General features: G+C 40.8%; 1 protein-coding gene across 2 annotated transcripts in view; it reads right to left on the bottom strand.

The window, feature by feature from the left end:
* Window positions 1-19,769, bottom strand: part of Pcca (propionyl-CoA carboxylase subunit alpha) — a 308,071-nt gene that overhangs the window by 221,940 nt on the left and 66,362 nt on the right. For both annotated transcript variants that reach the window (XM_028771105.1, XM_028771113.1), the window contains exon 7: window positions 7,860-7,991. In XM_028771105.1, coding sequence (XP_028626938.1) covers window positions 7,860-7,991 — 132 coding nt within the window. The remainder of the gene's footprint in view (window positions 1-7,859; window positions 7,992-19,769) is intronic.

Below are 19,769 nucleotides of genomic sequence, written 5' to 3'. Positions count from 1 at the left end.
TGGGGGGGAGGGAGAGAGAGAGAGAGAGAGAGAGAGAGAGAGAGAGAGAGAGAGAGAGAAAGTAAAAATAAAAAACAGTTTCAATTGGCCTTTGGAGCCCTGCACCTGTGTTTAGGAGTGTAGCATAGCATGGAGAAGCCCTGCCACAGTCTCACTGATGTAAAAGCCGCTCTTAAAGGAGCAGGCAGGTTTTTTTTTTACTCCTAAGGAGCTGATGGTTCGTTTCTCCTAGAAAAATCTGTGACTATGATTATTGGGTTCAGCAGGTGACAAGGTGCTTTTCTTGAAATTACAGATAGAAAAAGTAAGAAAATTTTGTTTGGATAAAATATATAAGATGTGCATTTACTTCATTTTTGTTTCTGACTGGTTTTAAAAGTATAAGAATGTTCTGCATTTTTTGGTTATAGATTATTTCCCTATAAGTTATTGGGTATGATTAAAAATTTGCAACCTTGGTAAAAGAAAGTTGGCTTAAAACTGGTAACTGAGGATTGGAGTCATTCAGAAACCAGATGTATAGAGATAGGATTTAAAACAATGTCTCTTTAATGAGATATTAAAAGCTGCACTATCATGCATTCATGTATAAGAACTGACAGCCAACTTTGTAACATGAAAGTAATGCATTTAGTGTTGATTTTAGAGAAAATGGATTGTTTGCATTGTTAAAAATTGGTTTTGTTCCTCAAAATTATGGTTAAACTCTAATATTGCAAAAGAAACTTAAAAATATAGTTAATTTGCCAGTGTTCCAGTGGCTGCAGTTGGCAGTTCAATTGGGAGCTCTAGAAATTTTGACTCACTCATGTTTATGGTTAAGACGAGGATAGAGCAGGTGGAGAAGATTGCAAGAGTAATAAAAGAGTAAAAACCAGCTGTAGCACAGTAGAGCCTGCTGCCACTTTTTACAGTTATTAGATAAAGTGGTAGAGGAAAATTTCGCCCCCCCCCCAAGATTGAAAAGGAGATTTCAGTGTAAGTTTTATCTGGGATCAAATAAGGCCCTGATGAAATACTTGAGGAAATTGTAGATAGGCTGCTAAAAGGGCAGGTAGAATTTTTAGAGACCCTCAGGCAGGAGTTCCCTTTTGTTACACAATTGGCTTATGAGAATGCTAACTACAGTCCAAGCCATGCTTTCACAGTGCTAAGGTGATAAGGAATGTTCTAGGTATGGGGACATAGGTCATTTTAGGAAATACTGTCCAAAAAAATAGAGGCATAGACAGACAGAATAATCATTTCCCTGGAATCTGTCCTCAGTGCAGGAAGGATAATCATTGGGCTAGGCCTCAGGAAATAGACCCAGATTAAGAACTTTCACATTTGAGTTAAGACAAAGGTCAGAGTGGGCTCAGCAAAAGCTGGTGTGACATTCCTTTTGTCATGGTCTCTCTGACTAGCCTTTAGAAAGGTGTTTTCCTGAATTTGCCTTTTTGCCTTGCTTCTTCCTTGAGGAAGAAAGGTCAGCCTCAGTCCCAAGGACATTTACAAGAGACAGTTTATGGTCCAGGAGCTATATAATGATTATGCTGGAGAAATTAAAATTATGCTTGCTTCCCTCCATGGCATAGCTGTGCCTGCTACAAGAGACTGGTTATTCCAATATTCCAAAACAAAGTTCAAACTTAAGATTTATAAAACTTGTGGGGAATTACAGCCTGACTTACCTACTCCAGCTGCCATTCCAGGAAATGCATATAGAATTATTATAGATTTAGAAGAGTGTTTTTATACTGTTCCTTTACATCCTGGTGAAGGTGAGAGGTCTGCATTCATTGAGTATACTTGTAATTTTTGAGAATTACAAGTAGCGATATCACTAGAAAGTTTTGCCTCAAGGAATGGCTAATAGCCTTACAAGAAGTTAAGAGTTTGAATCTTCCAGTGCGTATTATTCATTGTATGGTATTGTATTAGTTGATCTCTCTGAAGGAGTTTTAATGCAAGCCTTCATGCTTATACAACGAGCTTTAAGTTTTTGGGGAGTGTTTGTTGCTCCAGAAAATATTCAAAGACAAAAAATATTTATAGACAGCTCACCTAATGGGAAGACAGTATATATAATTGGATCACATGTTAATTTTCTTAAGTTTCCCCCTGCTTCAGCACAAATAATTAAATTATGTGCTGTAGCTACTGTTTGAAATGCTGAAAAATCAAGCTTTCAATTTGTATACTCATAGCCAGTATATAGCCCATGGTTTATAATTGTTTAAAATTGTTCCCTTTTAAGATATTGCTAATTCTCAAATTTTACAAATACAGCTTAATTTAAAAAACATGTACTTTTCCTTAACTTTATATTTAGATACCAGGCAGATTATAAGCCTTACAGAAACAACTGGCCATACAATCTCATTCTTTACATCATCAAAACAGTAATACCTTGAGACAATAATTTGGCATTTCTAGAGAGTGTACAAGTCAAATTGCAAAAACTTGTATTCTCAATTTTTTCATAATGGTGTTAATCCTTGAGGACTTATACCTAATCAATTATGGCAAGTGGATGTTAATTCTGATTTTGGAAAATTAAAACATGTACATGTGACTTGACATCTTTTCAGACTTTCTAGTTGCAACTGTTTTAGCAGGAGAAGCAACTAAAAGTGTAATTAGTTATTGCCTATATTATCTTTCTATGCTTGGTATTCCATATCAGATTAAGAGAAAATATGGAACTGGCTATTACAGTCAGACATTTGAGATGTTTTGTTGACAACTTAATATTACTCATATTACAAAGATTTCTTATAATCCTTAAGGAGAAGGCATTGTGAAACAGGTAACGTGAAACTTTAAAATAGTATCTTCATAACTCTCTGAGAGTGGGAGGAGCAGCTACTGGTGCTTTTGCCCTGGTTTTGAAGGAACTCTAAAATATTGGCTTTTAAAAAACAAAAGAGTGGGAAATATACCCCCCAGAAGCGGTCCCCTAGAAATATTCTCCATCATGCCTTGTTTGTTCTCAATTTTCTAAATCTGGACGCTCATGGCAAATCTGCTGCCAATCATCTCTGGCACCCTGAGACCAATAAAAACTATGCCACAGTTATATGGAAGGACCATCCTACCTTTAAATGGAACGGCCTAGACTCAGTTCTCATATGGGGCCGAGGATCGATATGTCTGTTTGATACCAAAGAAGGCATGGCTAGATGGCTGCCAGAAAGATTGATGAAACAGATATCTCCATAAAGCCAGACCCAATTGTAGATAAAATGGATAACAATTGAGATCCAGGGAAGAGAGATCTCCCTGAGAATTCCCTGGTTTTTTTTCCTTTCCAGATAAAAATGAGCCATCCGTGGTGTATGCTGTTGGAGGCTTTGATCCTGATGCAGGCCTCTGGACTTGTACTACTCAGAACTTCAACAGGCCATTGACAAGGACATGGAACAGCTAGAGATTGGCATCACTAATCTGGAAAAATCCTTTCATCTGTTTTTTCTTCAGCAAAGGGGGCTCTGTGCTGCCCTCAAGGAGGAATGCTGTTTTTATACTGACCACACCAGGATAGTTAGAGATAGTGTGGCCAGAATCAGAGAGAGATTAGAATGGTGAAAGAAACAGCAAGAACAAGAAAAACTGGTTCTCTGCCTCTCCTTGGCTTGCCACTCCTTGTCCCTTCCATCCTGGGTCCAGTGGTCAGTCCCCTTCTCCTTTTGGGTTTTGGCCCTTGGGCCTTTAACAGACTCATAGTATTTGTAAAACAACAAATTGACTCCTTGGCATCTAAACCTCTACAAGTACACTATCATAGATTTGGATTTGGCTGATAGAGGCTTGGCTGAGCTTTGCAATGACGTATCTCCTTTAGGAGCTACATAGAACTCAGATCTATGCATGTTGGTTCCGCATGGTGCGAACACAATGTGGGTACCTGCAAGGGGTGCGTGATAAGGTACCGCAGGAGGAGGACCCAAATTGTCCGCTTCTGAGTCCCCCAAAAAGCAAACCTGATTGCATAGAGGTTGGTGTTGATTTCTTGTGTCTCAAAGCAGCCAGCTAGGACCCTCGATATTCTATGTGGCCCATGCGAAGGTCTTCAAGACAAATAACCCTCTCCTCCCCAAAAAGACACCATTACAAATGATACTGGGAGGATCAGGTCAATGCTTTCCCCCTCTGGTCAATGCCCACTCATCTGCTGATGAGAAATGAGATTTCTTAATGTCCGAATTCACCTGCCTGCCTCATTTAAAATTGTTAAAAGGAAGCAGATGCCGGGAGCCAAACCCAGGAAACTACCTGATGTCCTAAGAGAACCTAGGAAGTTACCTGCTGTTCTTGAAAGCCTAGTCAGTGCAAGGTTAAGAAAGGACATTCACAAGTCTCAGGCCCCAGGAACTTAAAGAACGTCTGGCATTTCCTGGGAGCCGGTTATGACAATGAGATGGTCTAGGGCAATAAGCATTCAATAGTAGGATAGCCCTAAGCAATGACTCTCACCCAAACTTCCCAGGTTGCTGTGTCTTTATAACCTGCACCCAAAATGAAAGTTTCAGAGCTTGATCAAAACCCCAGAATTGTTCTCATTCCTTGTGCCTCTTGTCCCTTCATTCTTTCGTCCCTTCCCTAAGGTCTCGTCGAATCCCCGCGGACCGGGGCAGTGTATTATATTTCTCTAGACAGAATTAGTCCTGGCAAGACCATCACCCTGGAGGTAGAGCCCAGTGACACCATCGAGAACGTGAAGGCCAAGATCCAGGATAAAGAGGGCATCCCCCCACCTCCCGACCAGCATAGGCACATCTTTGCCGGCAAGCAGCTGGAAGATGGCCACACCCTCTCTTATTACAACATCCAGAAAGAGTCAACCCTGCACCTGGACCTCCGCCTGAGGGGTGGCATGCAGATCTTCATGAAGACCCTGACGGGCAAGACCACTCCTCTTCTCATTGTACAGGGAAGGGAGAGATGTTGGGGACCCTGGACCACCGTCCCAGCTAACAAAAGTTGCTTAATGAGAAACTGTCTCTTTTGGGAGAAACTGACCTTCAGCTAAGAAAGAATTTCCTGTTCTTAGAGAACTGTTGCCCCGGGACATCCCGGGGAAAAACCATAGAATGCTCTGCCGGATGACTGACCTTATCTATCGATAGTTGATAGAGTCCCCATCCTGTTCTTTGTCCCCCTTCCTCCTTTGCCTAGAGTGTATCTTGTAAGCCGCTTCTGCATTAAAGTAGACCTTGACAAGTTGCCATTTGCTTGGTCTTATTCTGTCTCTCGCCCATGTTCCTTTCAGGTGAGGTCCCCCTTGACCCCCACGAATAACTGGACCCGCGGTTCAGGTCAATTGGTCCCTTTCCTATTTTTTAACAGTATTTTTTTTATTTATTTATTATTTTATTTTATTTTATTTTATTTTTGAGATAGTCTCAAGTCTAGCAGAATGGCCTCAAACCCAGTAAGTAGACAAGGAAAACCTTGAACTTCTGAATCTCCTCTCTCCAGCTTCTAAATGCTAGGATTGCAGGTCTGTGTGATGCTGAGGATTTAACCCATGGTTTCATACATACTGGGCAAGCAATCTACAAATTCCATTTTGTCCTCCGGTCTCTCCCTGTCTGACTTTCATGGCCCTCCTCCTACACTCAGGATACAGAAGAAGTATTTGTCATTCTGAGTCTGACTTATTTCACTAGACATTGTCAACTCCAGCACTGTACATTCTCTGGCAAATGACATGATTTATGTTATGTCTTATGGCTGAATAATACTTCATTCTGGCATAGATATAACACATTTTCTTTACCTATTGTATAGCTATTATGAACAGTGCCTGAATAAATATAACTGTGAAGGTCTCAATTGTATCATGACTTTGATTTCTTCTCTGTTAAATACCCAGGAATGGTATAGCTGAATCACATGGCAGTTCTATTTACATTTCTTGAGGAAACTCCATACTGATTTCCATAATGGCACCCAAATCTACATTCCTATCAGCAGCATACAGGACTCATAACTGCCCTATACACCAGAAAACATATACAGCATTATAACAAGTGAAATTGAAGAGTCAAATAAGACCCAGAGTAAGCTAGCAACCCACTCCAAAAATTACCACTTTTTTCTGTAAAGACACCTATAGAATATAAATAACAGTAAAATAATAATGGACTCTGTATCACCTAAAAGAACTGGAGAGAAGAAAACTCTGGGCAACAATGCTCTAATACAAACTCAAGTATCTGTTTCTTCCTCTGTTCTTCAACTCACAAAAGAGTCTAATAATTAATAGTGAAATGCATGCAGTTTTGTCAATATAGGTGATACAGTGTCAACCTTGATTCCTGCCAATGTCACACAAGTTCTTCCTGTACCTAGAAACCACTTGTATGATGGGTGAGGATAGCATTTCCAGTGTCCCACCCACAGATTTCACTGTTAGACCTCTAATTAAGGAGCAGTCCCTCTTCCTGGGAGAACCTGTACCTATTAACTTCATAAGAGAACATTTATTGTGCAACTGCAGTTCTAAGACAAATGTTCCCTGGAAGCCTCTCCCTTGAACCCTAGAGACACAGCTAGTCAATGGGGAGCCAGAGTTTATCTGAATTATGGCACATCAGTACTACTGTCATTAAATAATGTTCTAATTGAGGATCTCAAAAGGCCAGAATCCTTGTCTGGAGAAAAGAGAAGAGGAGAAGAGGAGAGGAGAGGAGAGGAGAGGAGAGGAGAGGAGAGGAGAGGAGAGGAGAGGAGAGGAGAGGAGAGGAGAGGAGAGGAGAGGTCTTCTGACCAGTCCCCACCTCTATCTACACCAACAGGTAGAGACGCTAATGCCTATCAGTGAAGGGCTAATAATAAAAACACACTCTTCTCTGGGACTAGACAAGGTGTGGTTTTCCTGGAGGCAAATCAACAGTGTGTGAGTTGGTGCTTGCCTTTGGTCCCAGCATTCTAGAGACAGAGCAGCAGGAGCAAGGGCCTAGGGCCTAGGACTCGCAGGAGACCACACTAGGGTAAAATAAGTAATTAAATAAAACTTACTAGCAAGCGCATTTGGGAGGTTCCTTGTACCTTTGTGACTGAAAGCCTCAACATTTTTGCTGGATCTTAGATGGCAATTACCCCGACACCCAACACCAGCCCTGAAAATCTTTAGAAACTGCCCTAAACTCACAGACATATGGGTTTCCTTGACATGGCCAGTGTGCCTGACCCTTGGTATCAAGCTATTCAGAGCTTCAGAAGCAGCTTATATAGGACATCTAGAGAGACATACTTGGAAGGACTGCATTTTCTTTTCTTTCTTTCTTTCTTTCTTTCTTTCTTCCTTCCTTCCTTCCTTCCTTCCCTCTTCCTCCTCCTCCTCCTCCTCCTCCTTCTTCTTCTTCTTTTCTTCTTTTCTCCTTCTTTTTCTTCTTCTTCATCATCTTCTTCTCTTCCTCCTCCTCTTCCTCCTCCTTCCCCTGTCCCTCTCCCTCTCCTTTCCCTTTCCCCTCCCCCTCCCCCTCTCTCTCTCCAGGATCTCACTATATAACCCTGGCTGGCTTGGAACTTGTTATGTAGACCAAGCTGGCCTCAAACTCAGAGAAATCTGCCTGCTTCTGCATTCCTAGTATGAAGATTAAAAGTATGCACCACCATGCACATTTTTCCAGTGATGATATCCATCAATAAATATCCACTTATCACATACAGTACATCGATGTCCACTCACCCACTCATCACATACAGTACATCAACGTCCTCCCCATGCCCATAGTTTACAGCACTAACAACAACCTGACTTTTAAGCCATTCTATTTTTTCTCATATATATAAATAATAACTATATTTTATCACAGAATGTCTGACTAAGGGTACATACTATAAAGATTTAAATGAAAGTTTCTCACCTTTACTACCCCATCAAAACCAGGGATTGTGTTGACCTTTGCTTTCTTGGCTAATAGCTTGCTTTCTATCTTGTCACCCATGGCTTGAATAGCATGAGTATCAGGTCCAATGAAAGTGACATCTTCTGCTGCCTGAGAAGAAAAACAAGTTAAAGTTTACAACAAAGCACTATGATATGAAATTACAATTTTTATAAAGAAAAGCTCATACAGGAATGTACAATTATATAACTGAATCTCTATTATTTCTATAGCCAATGTTAAAATAAGGTTGTGAGTCAACTGTATTGTATCACATTGCTTCACAGCACAATAGAACACAGATCAATAAAGCAAAGCTAGGCCACTGAGAGTAAAACAGTGGAGAACACCACTGATATGGACAATATTCTTGGTAAAAGCAACTAACATGACACTGTCCCTGTAATATGTTCTCGCTAAATAAGCAGTGCGTTCATCTTTAAATTGCCTTGTAAATCTGTGTATCCTCAATGTCTTCCACATAATAAAACAGACTGCAAATGCCAAGTCTATTAAACACCAGCTGTGTGCCCACCTTTGAGTAAATGCAGTGACCACACAGACCAGCAAATTCAAGGGAACATTGACAGATAACTGTAACTTAGAGAAAGAAAGCCAAGAATGTTTACATTCTGTATCTACAAAAGATGTACTAAGAAGATGTGGGAATTTAACACGTACATACGATTATGGTCTTAATTAAAAGTAAGCCTTGGGGCTAGAGAGACGGCTCAGCTGTTAAGAACACTTAACATTCTGGTGGAGCTTCCAGCTCCATAACAGCTCACAGATACCTGTAACTGTGAATCCAAGGAATCTAATGCCCTCTTCTGACTTCTGTGGGCACTATGCATACACATAGTACAATAATAATAATAATAATAATCTGATTTTTTCCATGAAAATGTATCTACCTGACTGAGTTTACATCACTGTAATCTAAATTTTAAAAGTATTATTGGAAAAACAGTGATTAGAGACATGACAAAGAGCTAAGACTTGAGTGCCACCAGAACATAGACTACAAAAGTAGCTGAGGAGTTTGCTGGAATAAAGGATCAGGTCATGGGGTCAGGAAATGAAGCTAACCCTGAGAAAGGACAAACCAGGTGTGTATGCTGGGCACAAAGGTAAGGTGTCTGACTTGATTCTCTCCGGGCCTTATGTGAGGGATATGTAAATAATACATCTTGTATTTGCATTGCTACTTACACAGAATTCTCAGTTGGGAACATAACTCCATTTTCTTTATAACCACAGTAACTATAGCAATATGTAGCTTAGATTGCCCAGCAAGAATAGTCAAGGAAAATTAAAGCCACCTAAAACAGGAAGTGATGGTATAAGAGGTCGCTAATGAAGGTTATATGGGAAGGCACCTATCTGGGAGACTAGAAGACACCTTGACCTGTACAATATGAGATAATCCAGAACTTGTTCAGGAGGGAAGCACAGAGGTACAGAAGTTATAAGACAAGGCCGAACTGGGCTACAAATTGCCCAAAGAATCAGCTATAGGGAAGAATTAAAAAATGCCATTAAGGTTGGGCATGATGGTACATACCTGTTAACCCAACACTTGGGAAGCTGAAGCAATAGGGCATCAAACTCAAAACTATCCCGGGCTACACAGTGAGACCCTCCCTCACAAATAAAAATAAAACACAACTGAAATTATTTAGAGATAAAATATTGAAGAACCAATGTCTTTAAACTCAAGACAAATATTTCTCCTCCTGTCCAAATGCAGATAGAAGAAAGGAACATTCAATTTAGGCCCATTTTAGGGGTGGCCATGGAGAAGCAAGTGATTTACCAGCCTGGCTGGAGAAAGTAAAGTGATAAAATAAGGGAAATCCCTCCCGATCTCCTCTTTCCAGGTTTACAGCTGTTGCACTGACTATAAAAGATAAACTGGCAGAAGAAAAGCTGTCAGTGCATACAACACATAAGGAAATGAGAGCCAAAGGAACAGCTAATCCTGAGTGTTCTGTTTAAGTGTGTTATCTGTGAGTTTGGGTGCTGGGGATTGAAAACACATAGCCTTATATCTGCTATGCAGGAATTCTACCACTGAAGTATATATACGACAGCATATAAAAAGCTTTGAGAGCTTTACAGAGGTTTGCTGAAGGTCTGAGGAAGCACAGTCAGCTATGCAAAATGGATGAGCAGGGCATGAGCATGATGTCATAACTAACATAAACCACTCAGAACAGGAAACATAAGAGGTCACTAATGAAAAGGTTATATGGAAAGGCACCTATCTGGGAGATATGTTCTGGAGAAAAATAACGAAGCCTGTCAGCCATGTTCTCACGTTCCTACCACTTTTCACATGAAGATCTTATGGCCTACTCAGGAAGACCTGAGAAAATCTTCTAAGGTTTTATGACTTACTGTGTGGGAGATGATGGGAGGCCAGAGAGACCTTCTGTTTCTGCTGGTGGCTCAAATTCCTTCCACTTCTAATATCAAAGATGTTGTACTTGGGTAAAACATGTCCTGAATGCCATCAATAATTGTATAAAGCACTAAGCTGAGTAGTCCACTCCTCAGAAACTATGATAAAAACAGAACACTAGGATAATAAGGCAACCAGGTCCACAGGGAACCAATAACACAGGAACCCAATACCTACAGTCAGTCATGTTAGGAACTGTACAATTCTATGTAAGGATTCTTTCCGGCCATACCAGATATTCAGAAAATACAATTTCATCCATATTTTTATCTAGGTTTAGGAGAATCTTCTTTGAGAGGGGAAAGATCTTATACAAAACTATAAAAATGTAAAACATGAAAAATGCATCTGTTTTGTGTAAGAAGAGTGGCAACCTCTGACCTCTACCTGCCAGCAACCTGTGTCTCCACCAGAATGAAGAAACCACAGGCAATAGGGTGATAATCTATGCACTTCTGTATGCCAAGCTACAGCTCACTGGACAGGACTCAAAGGCATGAGGCAGCAATCATGCTTCACCCAACAATTGTCTTTTCAGATTCTCATTTTACCTGCTAGGCTGCATGATTTTGTCATCAATGCTGCTTTTTAAAAACGCTGTGCCAGGCAGATGCAATCAAGTAATCAGGATGCCCACACAAAGCATTTAAGAGATAATATAAATGAGAACATCCAAAATACATTATGATTACAGACCAAGACTTGTGATTAACAGCAGCCAGGTGACCTAGACCACTGATTAACCAGACTTTCCACATGCATTCTAATTTAAAGAAAATTACTTCCTCCAAAATGCCAAATTATTCCCCAAAATGCTCCTCACATCAAGTATTTAGTGACTATTCTTTATCCCACGTAACACAAAAGAGAGATGGTTGGTAAGCACACCAGGTAAGTTCTCAGACAAAGGGTGAAGTGAGGCAACTTCCTCTTTATCAACATGTTTTACAAGTATTCTCTGGGTCAGAATTCATTTGTACTTAAAGAAAATGTCATCTCAGATTCCTGTCTCCCTTAATGCTATACTCAGAATAAATAGATGATACATAGACAGATAGGTGACAGATAGACTGATACATGATAGAGGATAAGCAGATGATAGATAGATGATAGATAGATAGATAGATAGATGATAGATAGATAGATAGATAGATAGATAGATAGGCAGATAGATGATGGATAGATAGATGACAGATGGATTGATAGATGACTGATAGATTGATAGATAGCAGATAGACAGATGACAGAAAGATAATAAAGGAGTGGGTGTAAGGCAAAGATGGAATAATGATTGGAAAATGATGAAGTACATTGCTCCACAGTCCAAACTTTCTGACAAGAGTGAATGGTGAGATTTTTAAACTTGAGATCAAATTTCATCTATTAATAACCTTTAGATACGGTGCTGTAAACTCTGTATGTCTCTTGTTACCCATGATGAACATAAAATTCACTTTTCAAAATCTACTTTTTATGGTTTGTTTAAGTTTGGCATGAATGGTAAATATATAAACACAGATAAATGTCTTTTTATAGTTGTAAAAGTTGAGATTTTCATCATAATTGGGAATTAATGGTGATTCACAGAAAAAAAATCATGAAAAATACAAAATTGTTGCTCAAAGACTCTACTAATTTTCTAAATTCTATGATTTTTAAATTTTTAAATTTTTAAATTTCTGGTAAAGTTTTGACAAGAGAATGGAGAAAAGAGGAAAAGTTTGAGGATTATGTTAGAGATTTAATAATGAGATTTAATTTATAGCAGGTCTTATGTTGGAAGTGAGGACAAAGGGGAGACAGCTCAGTGAGTATGAGTATCTGTTGTGCAAACATTGAGACCTGAGTTCAAACCCAGCATGTAGGTAAACACCAGGCATGTTCACACAAGTACCTATACCCCAATGCTGTGGGAGGTAGAAAAAAGCTGGTTCTAGGGGTTGATAGCCAACTTATCTAATCAAACCAGCAAATCCAGGTTAACTGAGAGACCATGTCCAAGGGTGTATGGCAGAAACTGATAGACCAGAATATCTGATATCCCTCTCCTCAAGCCTCCCCACAGATGCACACATACAGAAAGAATAAACACTTGTAAAAATTTAAAATGATAAACATTTAAAGAAATATTTCAGGTTAGAAAGTTGTTCATTTATGAATTTATATTTTTATCAAATGCACACACTTTAGGATCTCTAGGATTGCTACTTAGAGAATCATAATCCCAGGATCAAACAAGAACAACAAGAAAACTGCTAAACTACCCAAAGGGCACAGATTCTAGGTTTTAATGCTATTGTCTGGAAGGAAGGAAGGAAGGAAGGAAGGAAGGAAGGAAGGAAGGAAGGAAGGAAGGAAGGAAGGAAGGAAGTAGGGGGTGATCTGGAAGAAAAGGTCATTTCCAGTACTGGTACAGTGAGTTAGCAAATGAGATAAACTGAGTCAGCAACACATTTTCATAAATTGAAGCAGCTGTCAGGGCTCAGAACAGTGCTTGCCTGCTAGGCATAAGGCTGTAGTTCAATCCAAATCATTACAAAAAAAAAAAAAGAAGAAGAAGAAGATGAGATTATAAGTTAATTCATGTTTCTCAGACCTCAAAATAAAACCTGATTGTTATCCACTCTGGTTTTTAACCCTCTTGAACATACATCCCTGCCCTCTTTAACTATCATAGTTCTTCAAAAGTCAATATAAAAGGAAACTAACCCCACACATGAAGATAAGCCAAATAAAAGCATCAATGTAAAAATGCCTAACATGCTTTTATAAAGAACCTAACATGCTTTTATAAAGAAAACTAAACAAACTCGACAATGGCTCAGGTGGTATAGTGCTTGTCACACAAGTATTAAGACCTCTATTCAGAGCTCCAGCACCAATGTAAAAGCTGGCCTTGACATGAACACCTTTAACCCCAGCACTGGGGTGGACAAGACAGGAGGACTGTCACTGGCCATCCAGTCTAGCTAGCTGAATCAGTGATCTCCAAGTTCACTGACAGATACTGACTCAAAAATCAATGAAATGAATGAGGTGGGCTGGCCTGTCCATGTACAGGCCAAATAGGAAGACTTGTCTGTGTGGTTTCTAGATAAATGTCACTGTCACACTTCATCGAAGAAGCTTCTTTTGCAGCACACAGAGGCTACTACAGAACCACAACTTGTCAGAGTGCAGAGAATAAGGGACACTGAAGTCCCCAGTCCCAGAGGGACCTCTATAACACGACTTCTGTACCAAAGTTCAGTGAAGATCATGGAAGGAACATGGAGGGATTGTAAGAGCCGGGGCATCAGACAACTCCCATGAGACAGTGTCTCCTAGATGTCACAAGGGTTTTGCATTCACAAACTCCCAATTATATGGTTGCCCATACAACACCTGTACAAGACCATACTTGTCAACATGCCAACATGGATAGAGGGGGAACTGGCAAGGCCTGACCCCTAATGAAAAGCTACAGCCTGATCCTGGATGCTAAGGTAGCAAGAACCATTTTTCTTTAGAGATGAGCCCCTGATGAGTAGCTTAAGCCTAAGTGGCTAGCCTTAAATCCAGGTGCATAGAGGCAGCACTAACTGGACCCAGTGGGGGGCAGCTGTGTATAAAACAATAATTATAGATCAGGAGTTCTGGAATTTGAGAGGGAGTTGTCGGGGACAGAAAACTAGAGGTATTGGTAGAGATGTGTTGGAAGTGAAGTAAATATGGTATAATCGTGTAGAAAATCTCTTAAAAATTAAATTTCTAATTTCAAAAAATGATGGAGCCTGCTGGATGTGCTAGTGCACACCTCTAGTCCCAGCACTTGAGAGGCAGAGTCAGACAGATCTCTGTCAGTTCAAGGCCAGCCTGGTCTATATAGTGAGTTCTAGTACAGACAAAGCAACATAAAGAAACCCTGTCTTAAAATTAAACAAATGGACTGGAAAGATGGCTCAGTGGTTAACAGCACTGACTGCTCTTCAAGCGGTCCTAAATTCAATTCCCAGCAACCACATGGTGGCCCACAACCATCTGTAATGGGATCTGATTCCCTCTTCTGGTGTGTCTTCAGACACAGTAGTCATATACATCAAATAAATATTAATCAATTAAACATGCGATAGCTCATGTATATACTCCTCCCTACTTCAGAGACATGTGCATTTTCTTCTTTTGCAGTGTCACCATTGTCCCTCAGGCACAATAATGAATGCTGAAGTGAACTAACTTGGCCAGATTTGACATCTGGTCACCAGGGCTGCCTTCAACCCTAGAAAAACAAATTGCTGCCATCGCTATTGCCTTTGATTTCACTAACCTCAGCTACAAGGTCTAAATGTTCCAGTGTTGTCACACCCATGGCAAGATCCATGACAGTCAAGGCTAAGGAACAGGAAACGTGACATCAATGAGAAATCTACCTCTGTCTTCCAAGACTGAGACCCAGCCAACATTAAAGAGGGTGATCCTGGTGATGAGCTATGGAATCACAACCACAGAGAAGACCAGAGCCTGCATGAAGGGTGGAGCCGAAAGCCACGAAGCCGTCATATCTGTGATGGGCATGAGTCATGAAAAGCATGACAACTCTCACAAAACTGTCAACAGTGCCCTTTCACTGTCAACTGCTTAGCCTCCCTGGCCAAGGTTATCCATAACAACTTTGGTATAGGGGATCATGATCATAGCTTCTACCTTTGCCCAGAAGACTGGCCTCTTTGTGGAACCTGTGGTGTGGTGGCCATGGGGCTACAAAGAACATCATGACCCCACTGGTTCTGACAAGGCTATAGGTAAGGCCATCCCAAGGATGACAAGAAGCTCACTAGTATGGTCTTTCAACTTCCTGCTCCCAAATGTAGATCTGAAACAGCACCAAGAGAACTACTATCAGATACTATAACATTGTAAAGACAATGATGTCAGCATCAGAGCACATCCTGGACCATGTTGAGGAACACCTTGTCTCCTATGATCTATAAAACTATGAAGACAGTGATGTGGGTATCAGAGAGCCCAAGAGGGCATCCTGCACCATGCAAGGGATCATGTTGTCGCCTATGATTTTTAACAGTGATACCTGTTCCTCCACCTTTGAGGCTGGGGTTTGCACTGCCCTCAACAACTACTTTGTCAAGCTCATTTCCTGGTACAACAATATGGTTGGCTACAGCAACACAGTGGCAGACTTCCAAGGAGCAAGAAGCCCTGATGACCTACCCCAGAAAAAAAAAAAAATGAGAGAAAGAGAGAACGTCTGTACCAATTCAGCCTCCAAATCACTGAGTATCTTCCCTCACAGTTTCCATCTCAGACACAGAGAAGAAGAGGAAGCGCTTCAGAACCTCTACTTTCTCACATACCATCAATAAAGTTTACTGTATTCAATAAATAATAATGTAGAAAGCAACTGAGGAAGACACCAGAATCAACTCATGGCATACGCACATCACATGCTTACATACACATAAACACACATGCGTACATCTCTCTCTCCCTCTCACACCACACACACACACACACACACACACACACACACACACAGCTTTTAGTCAAAGCATCCACTCACTGTATGAGTGCTGAGCTCTAAGATGAGCTGTTGTACATTAGCCACCTTTGCTGCAAGCAGGGAACAGACTCCAAGAAGCTACATGGTCTCCACCACGTGAGAGCAGTGAACAGTGGAGAACTTGTCCTCCTCTCCCTTTTACTGCCTCCACTTTATTATCATGCAGCAAACTCTATGATGCTGTATGCTGAATGTAAGAGCTGCATGCCATCAGGCTCTGCTCACAGCCCTTGACTTGAGCTTGTGCTTGAGTGTGGTAAATGCAACCCTCAGTGAGCTTAGAGATGGAACATGAAAACAGTTCCTGTTTCCAGTAAGGTCACTTCTCATTCTCCTCTGCAGCATTACTCAGTCTTTGGAGATATGGTCTGGTTTGGTTTGGGGTTTTTGGTTTGTTTTTGTTTGCAGCCCTGGATCATCTAGAGCAATATAGACCAGGATGGCCCTCAAAGAGCTGTGGTGCAATCTTCCAGCCTCTGCTTCCTAAACCACCACACTGAAAGATGGCATTTGTTTCTATTTGTTTTTTAACTGAAAAGCAAATGGACAATTCAATTTTGTACCAGGAAGGAATTTTAGGCATGTTGTTATCTGGAATCCAAAGAGCTGTTCTTGTGCAAGAGGGAGCAGGTTCTGACTCCAGGCAGTCTCCCGGAGTGCCCCTCCCTTCTGCCTGCTTCCATGTTTGGCTTATCTTTTATTTGCAATGATTATTTGACAAAGGACACAGCGTTCAGGTTGAAAACCTTTACCAAAGTAGATTTCAACAAGCCTCTGATTGAATAGTGTCAACTCCACAGCACAGGCTGGCTCTGGGTTCCTGCAAGGTGACAAGCATGATGGAGCAATCGAAGATGGGTCCCAAGTAACTCTCCTAGCACTGAGGAGAATGAAATTTTATTGCTACAGCAAAGCTAAGGTTCTATTTTAAAATTCTAAATCACAATACAAGCCAGGAGTTTTTCAGCTTGTTCAGGATGCTCCCTAAGTGTGGGTTGCCCTGAAACCTCATGGCATCTCAACAACTGCATTTCATTTACACCATACTCTATGCTGACTGTGTAAGCAAAGGAACCTGGGTCTTTCTCTTCCAATACTGGTGAGATCTGGATTTCATTTAGTCTAATGTATATTCTGTATTAAGTCTCTACTTGGCATGATGTGCTCAAATAGAAATATTACTTCCAGATGACAGCTGCACACAGCATTTACTCACGAGGAGAGAAGCATGGTAGCTTTCGCTTTCTCCACATCAGCCACTGACAGAAGTCAGGCTTCCTGGCCCAGTACAGGTTAATGAACACAGTTAACTGCACTCCACATCCTTCACACATGAGCACTCGGAGTTAACAAAACATCAGGCTTTGGTGTGAATTTTAGTCCCTTTCTTTGAAAAGAATTCTGGCTTAATATTCAAACACTATAGACAGTATATCCATAAATATTGGTAATTAGAGTACATCACCTTAGATGAAATTGCTCATTCTATCATATACCTACCTACCTGGCATTTTCAAGATATTATTTTTATTTCATTCTATATTAAGTGAGGTGTTTTCAGGTCTCCTTGATTCGATGTTTTTTTTTAACCACGTCATGAATAGAGAAATTATTTTGCTGTTCAATAATAATTTTTTTGTTTAATAGACTATAACTTAAAGCTATTGATCTGACAGCACTTTGATTAGCATATGAGTATGTGCACATGGTGTTCCTCACATTAATACAAGCAGCTGATGGCAGAGAGCTCAGGGCACAGGAGACAGATGAGAAACCATTTGGTCATTAGTCCAGACATCAGATATCAAATTTCATTTTAGAGTTTTCAAAGTAGCCTATGCTAGACAGTCTTTCAACTGTTCATAGTTTCTTGTTTCCTTTTAAAACATTTCTAAATTTCTTTTACAATCTGTTTCACATCCCACTGACTAATATACTGCTGTCTAGAACACTACAAGTTTTCAATGACAATGAAGAGAGTCGTGCAGTGTGAAGAAGCCAGCCACTTTCTGGTGATGGTGGGTGGCTCTGCCTCCTGCACAATGGCTGGAGGAGCACAGCCCAGTGACAAGGCTCATTTGGATGTTGAGTGGAATGCTAAAATAGGAGAGTTCTTGGTTTGTAATTAACTGCCCTTGACAGCAGCAGGCTAACTCTCCACACTGCTGAGATTCCCAATCTGCTACTTCAGTCTTTATTCTTTTCAGTAACAAAGATGCAGTGAAGCCAGCATGATGCAGAGACATGGAAGAATATTCAGGCTGGGCCTATCTGTACATGAGTAACTTCTTTTAGGTTTAAAACAGAGGGTGGCTATAGCACTACTAACAAGACCTATGTATGGTGTTTATTTAGTTAAGGCAGTGTCTCTTTGGCAGGGTCTCTTTGGCCTCAGACTTGCCAGGTAGCTGAGGATAGCCCTGATTACTGAACTTCCTGGATTTTCTTTCCATGTGCAGGGGTTGGAGGGGTGTGCCACCACCACATCTCACTTTGTATTTAGCACTACTTAGAAGAAATTGTTCTGAGGCTGATCGCCCTAAACATCATTTTCCACAGACAATACTTCGTTCATCAGGTTCTAATCATATGAAAAGCTTACTCTGGAATCACAGTGGTGACTCACTTTTACTAATGCTTTATTTAAGGAAGTCTGACACTTCATATAGGGTGCTAACACAGCAGCCCCAATGACCATCCCCAAGTAACTGAACAAGAAAAGGACAGTCTAGGGGATGAAATTGCTGCCATCATCACTTAGCTTGACAAAAACGACAGAAAGCAAAACACAGCCACAAATCAGTGTTTTATCTCTGACTTTGTGACCATGTCATACCATCTAACCTGTTTGGCAACTGGTAGAGTGGCCAGCAATTATACAAGGAGTTAAAGACTGTGGCTGATCATTGGAAAGCAAACAGACATCGGGTGTCCCCGTGTGCCTTGCACAGCTTTGGACACACCTGTTACCCCTTCATGTTAGTGCCCCCTTGCACTATGAACACTGAGGCGTGGATAAACATGGTTTTTCACAGAGTTTACAATCAAATAGAACAGTGTGCATACCAGCCAATAAAAGCCTGGGGAAAATGAACAGTTGGAACAGTAAAAGTTAAACACTGGACACAGCCAACAGGAAACCAAAGAAAACTTGACAAAGGAGATAAAAGTTTAGGGAGAAAAGGAAGATAAGATTTGTTTAAAAAAAAAAAGGCATGGGAACACAAACACACAACACACAGCTATGAAAGGTTCTCCGACACCAGGGGATGAGGAAGAGGCACCACACGAGAAACGCCCACTAACTTCTCTCTCTGCATCAAGTGCCACAACAACCAGATCTCAGCTTCAGACTTCTTCAACATCTGCTCAATGAAGGTCACTGTTCACTCATCCACTGATCTACCAACAGTACCAAGTCCTGATTCGTGCCAAGGCCACGCTAATCCTAGTGATTCAATAACACACAGAACTCAGAGACACATCACTGCCCTCATTCAATCCACAGACCTCCAAGAAGACAAAGTACAATGACCAGCTGTGAAGCCTGGGTGCAGTAGTGTAGTCAGGAGCCCTATAAGAAGGTTTCTCTTCAATTAATATTTAATATTGTCACAATTTAGTATGCATGGATTACCTGGGATTTCTCTTTCTCAAAAAGTACAACCAGGGGCTGGCAAGGTAGCTCACCTCATGAAAGAACTTGCCACATAATCCCTGAATTAGATTCCTCAACCTACTTAAAAGGTGGAAGGAGAAAATAACTCCTCAAAAAGCTGTCCTCTGATTTCCACAGACATCATGGTTCTCCTCTCTCTCTCTCTCTCTCTCTCTCTCTCTCTCTCTCTCTCTCTCTCTCTCTCTCTCT

Source organism: Grammomys surdaster, unplaced genomic scaffold (assembly GCF_004785775.1).
Source record: "Grammomys surdaster isolate TR1022 unplaced genomic scaffold, NIH_TR_1.0 65, whole genome shotgun sequence".
NCBI lineage: Eukaryota > Metazoa > Chordata > Mammalia > Rodentia > Muridae > Grammomys > Grammomys surdaster.
The sequence above is the reverse complement of the archived record's forward strand: the minus strand, read 5'-3'. Positions and strand labels throughout refer to the sequence as shown.